The 13,141-nt window shown below is 50.8% G+C and overlaps 1 protein-coding gene across 1 annotated transcript in view; it reads right to left on the reverse strand.

Moving 5' to 3' along the window:
* Positions 1-13,141, reverse strand: part of SCFD2 (sec1 family domain containing 2) — a 318,097-nt gene that overhangs the window by 9,259 nt on the left and 295,697 nt on the right. Inside the window, exon 8 of the mRNA XM_045834437.1 lies at positions 2,511-2,630. Within this exon, the coding sequence (XP_045690393.1) occupies positions 2,511-2,630 (120 nt within the window). The remainder of the gene's footprint in view (positions 1-2,510; positions 2,631-13,141) is intronic.

The following is a 13,141-nucleotide window of genomic DNA, read 5'->3' on the forward strand; positions in this document are numbered from 1 at the left end:
CCGACTTCCTCGATTCTGAAGCGGGAGGCTGCTCGTGCCCCAGGTCCGGGCAGAGGGAGCCGCAGAGTCCGGGAGGCCGGGAGTGTGTGGAGCTCTGAGGAAGGGAGATCTGCCTCCACAGGGCCCCTCAGCAGGCACCCAGGGAATCCACCTCCTCTCGGAAACCTGAAGGTCGAAGGGCACGAGGCGGAAGAACTTCTTGAAATTTCCCTCTGGCCTGTTAACTCTTCGGGGGCTTTTTGCACAAAGGACAGTGAGCAGTCAAGGCGTCTCCTTAAGCCCAGGATTCTTTGAGAAGCTCTCTCTGCAGATGACTGAGTGCAGGTCAGATTGCAGCAAAGCCACCTCGGATTCCCATTTCTGTTGCCAAACTCAGGCCACTCGGCTTTGAAAACGTCTGCATTTTATCCTTTTAGAGTGGGGATTAACATGTCTGTCAGGCTGTTACAATGCGTAACTGTTCTGAAGAGCTAAGAATTTGGTTCGCTGTGTTAGGGGCAGTGAGAAGCGTGCTTTCCGATCGAAAAATAAAAGTCTCGCCAAAAAGGCAATCACTCGTGAAACAGATCCTTAACACTGCTGACAGGGAGGCTGTCAAGTGAGGCAGAATTTGCCACGTTATCAGAAGCTTCAGCAGCTATGACCATGACACATGAGCGTAACAGCAGAAAGGGTCACAGCCAGTGACTGGTCACTCCCCTGCTCAAGAATCTCCCGTAGCTCCCTAGGTACCCGGGTCCCATTTCTCAGCTGGGTGTCTGGAGAACAGTGGGGACCAGGTCTCCTCTCCTTCACCAGGTGGCCCACTCTGACAGCACCAATGCAGTCCTCCTGCAGCCAATCAGGGCAGACACCACAGGCTTGTGGAGCTCCTGCCATGTGCTCAAGCCTGGGGAGCCGCAGCCCTTGAACTCACGGAGCTCACATTTGCCTGAGGTGACTAGGCCAGCAGCAAGTAGGAAGTGGTGAGCAGGCAGCTTGGTGCTGCACCGCACGGTATGGATTTTGGATGCCAGCAGAGATGCAGGAAGGGCCTGGAACAAGAAGTAGGACCTCATAGAAGGCAAGAAGGAGGGCACACTTGGCTGGCTGCTGTTACTAACACCTGTCATGGTCATAGCTGGTGAAACTTCAGTAGCAGGTTGAGTTGGGAGACAAAGACACTGGCAGCCCCGGCAGCCAGGCCTGGGCTGGGACCCCACCTGGTTTCTGTGCAGTGGTGAGCAGTTTCCTGCACAAGCCAGCAGCCCGCCTGAAGCAGCAGCTACACCTCTCTGTTTTGCTTTCTGCAAACCATAGAAAGCTGCTCAGCTGCATGTAGAGGTGGCACAAAGCTGCAGATACGCCCCCAGAGGCCAGCCACAACTGGGGGGTGGTGTGGCAGGAGAGAGTGTGTGAGATGTCCCGGCCTCCTGGCTGCCCAGCAGCACGATTCCGAGGTGTGCAAGACCCCCTCCTGGGGCCCCGAGGACCTGGCCTCAGTGACACACAGCAGCACTGCCTCAGGGAGGCACCCATCCAGGTCTCCCTCCACCGCTCCTATTTTCTGATCCCCTCGCTTCTGCTTCCTGGGATCGCCACCCACGCAAACCGCCTGCTCTCCCATCTCTGTCTCAGGGTGCGTTCGGGCAACCCCGCCAAAGCAGGGTTTTCGTCTTACTGAGTCACAGGCTCTGCTTCCCCGACCAGGTCAGAGTCGCCCCAGGCAGGGCTCTCCTTTTCCTGGAGTCTCTCTCCTCGGCTTGCTGTGGCCTCGTACCAGGAGTTTGAGCCGCTCCCACAGAGCAGGCGGGTGGCCCCTCGCAGGTGGCTGATAATGACGAGCCACCACTGATGGTGGGGCACGTACCAGGCACCTTTTCTCCACTGACCTTATTTAAGATTCACACCACCTAAGCCCCGTTTCCTAAATCAGAAAACAGGGCTTTCCTCTCCTAGATCACCTGGCTAGTAAAAGGCAGAGGTAAGGTTCGAACACAGGCCCGTAAAATCAAGAGGTCTGTGTTCTTAACCACTAGGTCACCTATTTGGGGAGTGAGGTGGGACCCGACCGGAGGCTATAGAGGAGAAAAATTCTACATTTGTCATTGTTTTGACAATGCACCTTCCCCCACTCCTCCAGCCAGGTCCTCTGGCTGCCACAGTGGGAAGGTTGTCCTGGGATTTGTCCTCAAGTACCTGGAGCTTGGAGAGCAGTGAAAACGTTTACAGGATTCAGCGCTGATTGGACACTAGAGAACATACGCAGGAACTGGGAACAGGGACACTAGCATGTCAGCCCTGGGAGCCCAGAAGCAGGAGAGGACTGTGCAAGGAGAGCCCCCCTGTGCCCCCGCAGGGAGGATGGCTGGCCTGGGGCAGGCAGAAGGAGAACGTGCCTTGGGAAGGAGCAGGTCAGAGAGGAGCAGCCAGGATGGAGATGGGAACGCCAGGAAGCCCGATGAAGGGCCCTTGCCCACCTTCCCACTCCCGGCCCAGGACTCTCATTCCTATCACTGACGACTCTGTACCTGGGTTCCTGGCTTCAGGGATGGCACGAGGTCCTTGATCATCTTGGCTTCAGAGACTGTGACTCCGCCTACCACAAAGAGGATCAGGAGGGGGTGGTCGCCAGGATGAGGCCGGCTCACCTGCAAAACAAACCAGCACCAGCTTCACGCAGGCATCGGTGCTGCACCCCATCAGACATATGCGAGGCCCCAGGGCTGCTACCCCCGTAAAGCAGGTGAGATGAATGACCCTTAGAGAGATTGTGATTTGTTAGCAATCGGATGTGTGGGTGGTGTGTGAGCCCCCGGACAAGGGAAATCCATAAGAGGTCACCTTATTACATCCCTTCAAATAAATATTTTATTGAAAGAGAAGTTCAGGGAGTGGGGGCTATTAAACAAGATGACTGAGGAACAACTTATTCCTTCCTTTTCAGTCTCCCATTCTCAGCATAAACGTGCCCCTTCTTTGTTATATGGCTGTTTATTTCCTGGGCAGGGCCTTGCCACAGCCTGGGTTTACTTATTTGTTTGTTCCCTGTTGGCTGTCTCCTCTACTAGAACATAAACTCCACAAGACAGGGACCTCGCCTGCCATTGTAGGTGCTTAATAAATGTCTGCGGCATTGATGAACAGTGGACACCCTGGGGAGCTGGTGGTGAAGGGTGTAAAAAGATGAAAGAGACCAGCAGCCCACTCTGCAGGAGCTTACAGTCTAGTGCAGACTTCACACCCCGAGGTCCTGCAGACCAGCCTCAGCTGAGGACGTACTCTCCGTGGAGTGTGCCCCACTACAGGCTGGGGGGAATTTCTCCTGGGGCCTTACAGTTGCACCAGTGAGGCAAAGTATGTTATAGACAAAAATGGGAGTCACTCACGGGAACCTCCCAGGAAATGCAAAAGGAAGCACACCCTGACTGAGTGACTGATTAAAGGGGACAAGGAGGGGCTCCTGAAGGCAGAGTGTTCAGCCCTATCTGGAGCCCAGAGTTGGTCCGAGGAGGAGCGGCAGGAGAAGAAGGGGTGTGAACTGAGTTCTGGGGGCAAGCGTGCCCCAGAGGGGGCAGCAGGCTGGTGGCTCAGCCAGGACCTGGAGCATGGGGTCGTTATAGGAGGAGGATGCTGTCTGTTGGCAGGGCCGCTAAAGCCAGAGGTGGGAGAAACAGGCTTGGACTCCAGACAGAGGTGGTGAGTGCACTCACTAAGTGACATTCTGCAACACACATGCCCTGATGGGGGCCACTGGCCGGTTCCTAGGAGTCTCGGGGGGGAGCAGGCTGACCAGAAGCCCATTCTTTTCTCTAACCACTGCTCCCACTCCTTTCTTGACTGGGTTCTTCTGGCTACCTTCCCTGAATATACCCACTTTTCAGCATCTTATTTTAAAAACACTTAAAAGATATACATTAAGGGCTTCGAGTTATGTAAGTTACTCCTTGGCTTCTGGAGAGGAAATTCAGTGTGGAAAAGAAGGGAGAGAGGGGGGAGGGAGGGAGAGACTGCGAGGGCGAGATCTCTAAACTTCTTCCAGATGGGTGCTGGTGAGTAGGCACTGGAAAAGGTCAGGAAGCTCTCTGATCTTGGGGAAAGCCGGCCACTCCTACTGCACCCCCTTCCTGCCCTGGAGCCCCCCTGTTCTGGACTGCACCTGTGGACTCCCTTCTTCTGATCCTCGTACCATGCACTCAGGACAGTCCTGCTTTTGCCCCCGTGTCCCCGGAACTGCTCCCACTGAAGTCACCAATGGCCATCATGGCTATGACTCAGCAGACACCTGGCCTTCATTTAACCCGTCATTTCTGTGGCGTTTGTTACAGCCGATGACATCCTTCTTGGCTACCACGATAGCACTCTCTTGGTCGTCCCTTCTACCTTTCCAATTGTTTCTCTCCAATTTCTTCATGGTTTCCTTTTTGGGGGGGGGGGGGTCTGCCCTTTTAATGCTGATATCACTTAGGGCTCCATCTTTGGCCTCTTGCTCTTTTCACGTGATGTACCATCCCTGAAGGACCTCATCCACTCATATGCCTTCAAGGGTATTTTATATACTTCCCAAATCTCTGTCTTTATCTCAGACATCTCGGCTGGGTTCCTGGATGCTTCCCAGGACTCCCGATCTCAACAGGGTTCACATTGGATGCACAATCTTCCCCTCTGTCCGTTCCTCCTCTTGACTTTCTAACAGCATCTCTACCATCACAGTCACCTGAGCCAGATACCTGAGGACTGCTGTCTCTTTCATCTCTCAGGTCAAGTCTTGTTAATTCTGCCCCCTCAGATGTAATGATCTCTCCTTGATTTACACTGTCCCTGTCCTGGTCATGCTTGTTCCTTCCTCACTAGATTACTGCCATAGCTTTCTAATTCATCTCTCTGTCCCTGGTCTGGCCACACCCCCCACCCACTCTCCTCCCTCCTGCTTGAGGAAGCTTGCTAAAATGCAAATATTTATGCCATGGCCAGGTGGCTCAGTTGGTTGGAGCATCATCCCATACACCAAAAAGGTTGTGGGTTCAATCCCTGGTCAGGATGTGCAACTGGTCAGGATGAGCAACTGATGGATGTTTCTCTCTCACATAGATGTTTCTCTCTTTCCCTCTCTCCCTTCCTCTCTATCTAAAATTAATAAACATATCCTTGGGTGAGGATTAAAAAAATAAAATGCAAATATTTATATATAGTGCCCACTATATTAACTATTTTTTTGTATTATCTTATTCAATTCTCAAAACATCCTAAGGAGGCAAACAAAAGCTTTAGTGGATTTTGCAGAGGAAGAGCTTGAACTTTATGCACAATGGCACAGTGACTAAATTGTGGGAGCAGGGGCCAAAGTCTGCAGCCTGCAATCTAACACCCTTCAGCTCCAACTCATTTTTTCCACAGGGCCTCGCAGTTCTGAGGATCACGTTCAAACTCCTTAATTCAGTGCATAAGGCTCTTTTAACGTGGCTTTGCTTTAAGTCTCTATTTTTATCTCCTCCACACACACAATTTGCTGGGGCCATTCCCCATAAATTGAGACTTGCCTAAATGCATGGTAGTTATTTATTTGTTTTGGAACATTTTATCAAACATATGCTACTCTACTAAACATTTGTACTGGAAAGAGCATTTATCACAAGTGTTCAAATCGATTTACTTTCACAAAGCATACAAACCTGTGTGATCAGCATCCAGATCAAGAAACAGAGAGCTGGGGCCCTGGAAACCCCCTTATGGCCCCACCTGTCATTCCCTCACCAAGGGCAACTAACGTTTGACTTAGAACACCCAACACTGTACCTTGCTTGTTTTGCTCTCCTGCACTCTGAGATTTCCCAGATCGGTGGGAAAGCTCTACAGCCCACAGGCACTCATTGGGACCCTTGGTGGGTTTTGGCCTCTGTCATGCCATGATGTTCCAGTTATTAAAGAATTTGAATTTCATCTGCATCCTATTTTTTATGTAATATACATAGTTTCCTCTGTGTAAAGTATTTTCACCTCCTCTTCTTTACCTCCTTTCCTCTTACTCTCTTTAAAAAGCATCCTCTCTCTAACCATCTCTCCACTCCCACCCCAGACCTAAAGCTGTCAGATACCCCTGCCTTGACCTTGTCAAACTGGACTGCGACCTCGATATATTTGTCTCCTATCCTAGACTGTAAGATACCAGAGGGTAGGGACTGATCATGTTTAACTTGGTACTTTTTGGCTCTGAGCATAGACCTATTTTTTGGTAAACTTTCAACAAAAACTGCATAAATAAAACCAATGAATGAATGGGACCCACAGGCTAACTGGAGATGCCCCTTTTCTTACAGGTCTTTCAGAAACTCTCTTTGCCTTATATGTGGTTCTTACTGGCTCGCTGACCTGAAGTTGCTTCCAGCCCTACAAACAATTGTTGTTTCTCACTTAGTCCGGGGCCAGAAGCAGAACTGGCTGCGGAACTTCAAGTGAACGGTATGTTCTCGAAGGCATATGCTTTCCATAAGGGAGTCTGGACTCTACAGTACATTGCGAGAATCTTGGAAGGATGTATTGAAAGATGAAAAGGAAAAAAAGAAAGGAACAGCAACGAGTAAGAACAATACCCTGGGGCCAGGAGTTGAGGGAATGTGGGTTTTGGTACAAATAGACGGGCCTGATTAATGCATGTTGCTGTTTGCTATTTTGGTTTCCGTTCAGATTTATGTTTTGATACCAGACTTTCCTTTTAGAACATGTCAAGTCAGCAGGCTATTGGGCAGTGGAGTCTTTTCCATCAAAATAACACGTCTTATAATGCACAACACACGGCTGAGTCATGTTTGTATGTGAGCTCATGGCATAAGGCCCTTTGGAGATGAAAGATTTAAGCATCATTACTGCCACTGCCAACGCAGATTAATAAAGCCAGTTGGGCCGGGCCCTCTGCTCTTTCTTTCATTTCCCAAACTTTCACTGGCCGTGACTTGAAGACCCCGGTTCTGGTCCGATAAGATCAGTCCTCCCCACCATCCATCCCAGCCTTTGAAGCAGAGGCTGCCGAAACCTCCTCTGCAGCTGTGGGCCCCAGAGCGCTCTTTGATGTCCCGGCTGGTTTCCATGTGAAGGGCTTCCGCTGCGCCCAGTTCCTCTGGCACCCTTGGGTTCTGGGAATCCTGCTGCCAATGCTCCTCCATTCAGTTCCTCCTCGTGTGTGACTCCCTCATCTCCAGCACAGGCAGGGGGCAGGCCCCCCATGCCACCAGAGTGAGCAGGGAAGTGCAACAGAGGCGTGGGCGCGAAGGGCACAGGTCCCGAGAACAGCCACGTTGACCTTGAAGATGGTTTGGTAATGGCTGTTCTCCCCACAGGAATTAGTAGGAGCACTGCCATCACCACCAAACGCTTCATGTTCAGTGCTGTGATTTTTCACCTACTCACTGATCCATTCCACAACTATTTACTGAGCAACTCCCACGAGCCAGACCCTTCTATAAACATCAGGATTCCGCAGGGGAAAAACCAGAGAGGAATCCCTTCTGTTGTAGAATGCACATTTCAGTTGGGGGAAATGATAAACACAGTAGGTAACAGGTAGAAAGGAAGGTAGTAGGTGCTGTGGAGGAAACACAGCCCCAGGGGTGGGGCAAGCTTCTCTTGATGCAGCCCTTAGACTCTATGAGGTAGGCAGAAGGTCCGTTTTACAGACAGAGACCAGGGAGGCGTACAGAGGAAAAGGAACTTGTCCTCTCATTTACTCCCACACCCAGTCGCCCAGTGCCTGGGAACCCGCCATCACTTCATCTCTGCCCTCAGCCCTCAGCCCTCCCAGAGCGCCGACTCTCACTTCGCCTGCCCTCGCCAGCCCGACGCCAGTCTGGCCTTGCGCTCCCCCCCCACTCTGTGCTGCCAGGGTGATCCCTACAAACTCTAAACTGCTTATCCAGTCCTAAAACACATTTAGCGGTGCCCCATTGTTTTTGGTTAAATTTCTATCCTCCAGCCCTTGGTGATGTAGCTTCTGCTTATCTGAATCTGTCTTCATATTCTTCCACTCCCTACCAGCCACTCTCAGCTCCAGCCATTCAGAACCACCTGTAACTCCTTCCAGGTACCATGGCGTTTGGTCACTCTGTTCCTAACTCCTACTGGTCAGACCACACTCACCTCCCCTGGGAAGCTTTCTCTGACTCCGGGTTGCTCCTGCTCTGTGCCCCCGCAACCCCTCTGACACAGCACTTGCCTCTCCTCCTTGCAATCCTCAGTCTTCTAGCCCATAGCCCTAACAAGCTGCAGGCTCCGCAGTCACCGAGTCCACGGCAGGTAGGTATCTCGTTGGCCTCTGTACCCTCTTCACCCCCCGCAGGGAGGAGCACACAGGCGAGGCTCTCTGTGACTGCTCACCAGCAGACAAAGTCTGCACGCTGTCCAAACCAAGTTTTCCTTTTTGTCTAACAATGCCTACCAAGGCCCATTTCGCTAGAATTTATGGATCATATTTGGCTAGTATTAGACAAAAATCAACCTCTACCTCATAGTATGGAGTATAATTAAGAAGAAGAAAATAAAAACAATGTTATAAATAGTGTTGCAAACAGAAATTCTAGAATGCGTACTTAGCCAACACACACCAAATACTGAGATGTTTTCCTCTTGTTGGAAATACCATTAATTGACCTAAGCCAACAGTTCATCTCTCTGAGTCTTGTTTTTCTTAAGTCAACAATGAGGAGTTGGACAATATGACCTCCAGGCATGTCCAGCTCTCACAGTCCAAGGATCTGATGTCAAATTTCACCTGACGCCCATGACTTCTGCCCTTTGTCCCCACAGCATACTTCACCCCTGCTGTGGAGGCTTCTGTGCGTCTTTCCAACCCATATGTGAACAGTCTGCCCAATCCCCTTGGCCATGAGGTGGGCTTCTGGCAGCCATGGAGTTACAATGCCCCTCAACCATGGTTGAATAATGGTCCAAGAATGGGCCTCTGACCCCGGCTGGGCCAACCCTGTATCCTTCTCTGGGAACCACGGCTTCACCTAAGACAGACAAAGCCGAATCAAAGCTGAGCTCTTAAGAAGAGCCAAAAGCTGTGGCATGGGTCTCCAGCCATTCCCCAACTAACAGTCGCTGAGCACCTGCAGCAGGCTGGGTGCTGCTCTCAGCCTCTCCTGCAGGCCGGAGCGAGTCCCAGGGGCTTGTCTGGACCCCTGAGGGCCTCCCGGCCCCCGGGTCAGTCCTTCCAGAGGCCCACCACACCACTGCCCTTCGGCTCCCTGAGACCTTCTTCGGTCCTCACAACAACTGATCCTTTCCTTGCTTAAGTTAGTGCAATTCGTTGGCGTTTTAATAGCTACTGACCCCACCATCAGCAGCAGCTTTCCAGGGCCTGCCTTGTGCGCCACTTCCTGCGGCCCCCACGGCAATGGAGCTCTCATACCAACATGGACGAGGGGCCTGGAGGCAAGCCCTGGGTCTCCCGGGACTCTTCTTGATACATCTTTTATTTTTTCCAATTCAGCACAGCCATATACGAAACGGAACAACAACAAAACTTCTTAAAACTACAGATAAAAAGAAATAAAATGGCCTCATGCAGTTTTTAGACATAAACCAACCCCCTCATGCCGATTCCAGCCGAGAAAACATCTTGACAAATCATGTCCTTTAGTCAAAACAAGCCGGGGCGCCGACACATGGAACAGATACAAAGTCCATTATTTTCAGGGGACTGAAATCCAAACCACAAATTCCAGAAACGCATTTTAAAAGCGCTGCCTATTAGACATGCTAGTTTAAAATTAAATTAACGTTGTAGTGAGAGGTGGAAGGTTTGCTTCGATTTATTTATTAGATCACTATCAAGCTTCCCTCTAAGGAGATCAAGGTGCTCCGTGCGCAAGCATTCGGGGAGAAGACTCGGCAGTTTGAAGAAGGTCAGGTTCTGCCAAAGCTGTTTCTCTCCAGTTTGATATCCAACCCCCACCACCCCCACCGCCCAGGGCACTGTCCTTTGAAGCCAATGGCTTCATGTGGCTAACCACAAGTCTCTCCTCTGGTTGAGGAGTGCATCTGGCTGACTCAAGACACTTTCTTAGAAATGCGCGGCACACTCGCTCTTCTCTCCAACTTGTCTGCTTCGCCTTACAGGGCTCCATGGGGCGCACTTGGGAGAGGAAGTTCCTGCAGCTCTGTTTCTTATCACCCCTTCACCGTTTTTTTTGAGATTATATTATTAGAAAAGATTATGGGCAAACAGCAGACAGACCTTTCATTAGCAAAGCCTTTTGGGACTCCCTTGCTTTGAAACCAGGTCAGAAGCGTAAGTGAATTTTCCATCCTCTGGATTTGGAGGGAAGACTCTTAGAATTAGCTAAACACTGTCCTTGCCAAACTGGACAATCAGACATATATTTAGATGGAATACATGTTGTATTTTATCCTTACGCTCTCGCTCCCTTTTCAAGATGAAAAGAGCCTGCCCCTTCCCCTTGACCCTGCGTGGGCACCTGTGACTGTCCGGACACATGGAGCACCGTGGGGGAAATGCAACGTGACTTCTGAGGCTTCCACTGGGCTCTCTCTCTCAGGATGCTTGTCCTTGGAAAACGGCCGCCATGTCATGAGGAAGCACAAGCCAGGTGGAAAGGCCTATGTGCAGAGGACCTGTGTCCCTTAGCTCTCAGGCAGGGCTGAGCTAGCAGCCGACAGCATCAGCTTGCAAAGGCGCCATCTTGGAGGTGGATCTTTCCCTGCTGAGCTCTGCCTGGAGTAGAGCTTCACGAACAAAATAAATGGTCAATATTCTTTTAAGCCGATGTTTGGAGATGGCTTCTTATGCAGTAACAAATAACCAGAACAGGTGGGGATGAAAGACTTCTCTGGACAGTCTGCTGTGTACAGAAAAGCACGCTAAAGCAACGTAAAGTGAGCGACCGTAACACGCTGCAGTGTGGTGCAGGCAGGGCTCTGACTTTAGTAAGGACGAGACGCGGCTGCTCTGACTCCCTCTCACAGAGGGCATATTTGTTGCAGAGAATCTTAGACACACAGGCATTTTTTAAAAAAACTTTTGCTGTCTGCAGACATTTACAAGAATAAGATTGATTTCTGTGAGCTACTTCCAAGAGTCTGGGATGGAGGTCTCCAGTCCCCTGCAAGGCGGAGGCTGTGAGGGGCAGCAGTGAACACGGGTGGGGCAGAGCTCTCTCCCAGCACAGGGAGACCATGTTTCTGGAGTGTTCCCAGTGGGGTCTGTGTCCTGCGTGGCCAGGGTCTGGTCCCCCGGCCTCTATTCCCTTCAACCATCTTCTTACGGTACGTGTAGAGAATTTCAGTAGCTCCCTACAGTTTGCCCAAGGAGGGGCAGGTTACGTCCCGAGACCGAGGATATCAACAGGTCGGACACATGGTGGAGAAGAAAAGGGGGATGTGGAGAAACATATCTCAGCCCTATAAACATGGCTTTCTACCAGCACTTTGAAAAAGAACTCTTAGAACTCCACGTCTCTCTGGCAACAGCAAATCAACAGTGAAACAAGAAACTCCTGGGTGTCTGTTCTCCACTCTCTAAACCACTCGGTCAGCCAGCCGTCGGTCTGTATGCACTGAATGGCCGAGTGCTCGCTGTGCACATCAGTACTGAGATACTCAAGGTGGACTTTTTTCGAGAGTCATGGTCTGGCCAGGATCACAAACTCGGAATAAGAATAGGAGCTACTTAAGCAGCACTCACTGTAGGCCAGGCACTGTTCTGAGTGCTCTGCATGTATTAACTCGTTTGATTCTTATAACAGCACCATAGAGTAAGTACTGTTATCATCCCCACTTCACAGATGAGGAAACCGAGGCCCAGAGAGGTTAAGTGGTGCACTGAGTAGCTAGCACATGGTGGAGCTCAAGGTCCGACCAGACAGTCGGACTCAGGCACACAACCACTATTCTCTATTGCCTCCTGGAAGCAGATACGGGATGAAGAATAAAGTGTACACTGCTGTCAGGCAGCATATACTAGACAGCCTTCTATTATTCACAAGGCCAAACAAAAACATTACAGATGTCAAACAGAGAAGAGGCCCCCTAGGGTCCCCAGTAACACTCATCCCGCTAGGGAATCATCTGTTCGGACATTCCTTCTCTCAACTCCTGCGAGTCCTCACACTACTAAATCAGCGCCGGTGCTTCTGCTCTGCTGACAAGGACCTTGGGAAAAGGCGATCTGCCCGCTGCATGTGGAAGGAGCAAAGACCATCCAGTTTCCTTGACAGACGTAGAGTCTGGCTTCTGTCTCCCCCACGCACCTGGGAGCACGGTGGTGAGTGGGAGTGAGTGGCCGCTGTGTCTCTGGGGTTACGTAATGACAAAAAAAATGACCAGCTTCACCTAGCTTAGCAGCAGCTGGAAAAGTGGGTCAGAGATTCCTCTGAGGGTCACTGGAGTTGACTGATGGAGCCGCTACGCCCTGTGAGGTTGTTGAAATGGAGCTTTTGGCTTAAGGGCAGAAAGTTGGAAAGTTGGCTTAAGGGCAGAAAGGTGGCCACCGGGACCACCCTCCCGACCTTCAGCGCATGCCTGCTGGATGTAAAGCCTGTCTGGGACTTGGCCCTGCGTGCTGGGGATGCAGAAAAAAAAATAGACCTAGATCAGCCCTTTGATCTCATAGCCATAGCTTTCACATTGTTTTGACTGTGACCGATTGCAAGAATACATTAAAATATATGTGTGAATGTATGGACTGTGTTGTTGTTGTTTTTTTTCATCTTGCTAGTCTGCTCTATTCTTTTCTCATTAAAAAAAACACTGATTACAATCCATTGAATTGATACCTTGATCCCTAATATACCGCGGATCAAGCTGTGCAGTTGGAAAACACTAGTCTGGGAGAAGATACCTAACTTGCATCATCACAAAACAGTGTATAAATGGAGCCAGAGAAGTGTGTACAAAAGGCACAGAGACCTGAGGAGGACCTTGTTGGGGGCCTGGAAAATCCTTCCCTACGTTCTCTCTTCTACCTGCTGTGGGCATACACCCTGTGGCACGGCCTGTGGGCACGTCTGCTGGCCCCACTTCCCAGCACATCTCTGCCCAGCTCCTCAACCCACCCTCGTCCACTCCACAGACCACAGATACGGCCTCTGGGTGGCTGGCGCTAACATCGTCTGGGACTCTGTCGGAGTCCAGAGACAGGGGAGGGACA

The sequence above is a fragment of the Phyllostomus hastatus genome, unplaced genomic scaffold (genome assembly GCF_019186645.2).
Source record: "Phyllostomus hastatus isolate PE091 unplaced genomic scaffold, TTU_PhHast_1.1 phas_contig_196, whole genome shotgun sequence".
NCBI lineage: Eukaryota > Metazoa > Chordata > Mammalia > Chiroptera > Phyllostomidae > Phyllostomus > Phyllostomus hastatus.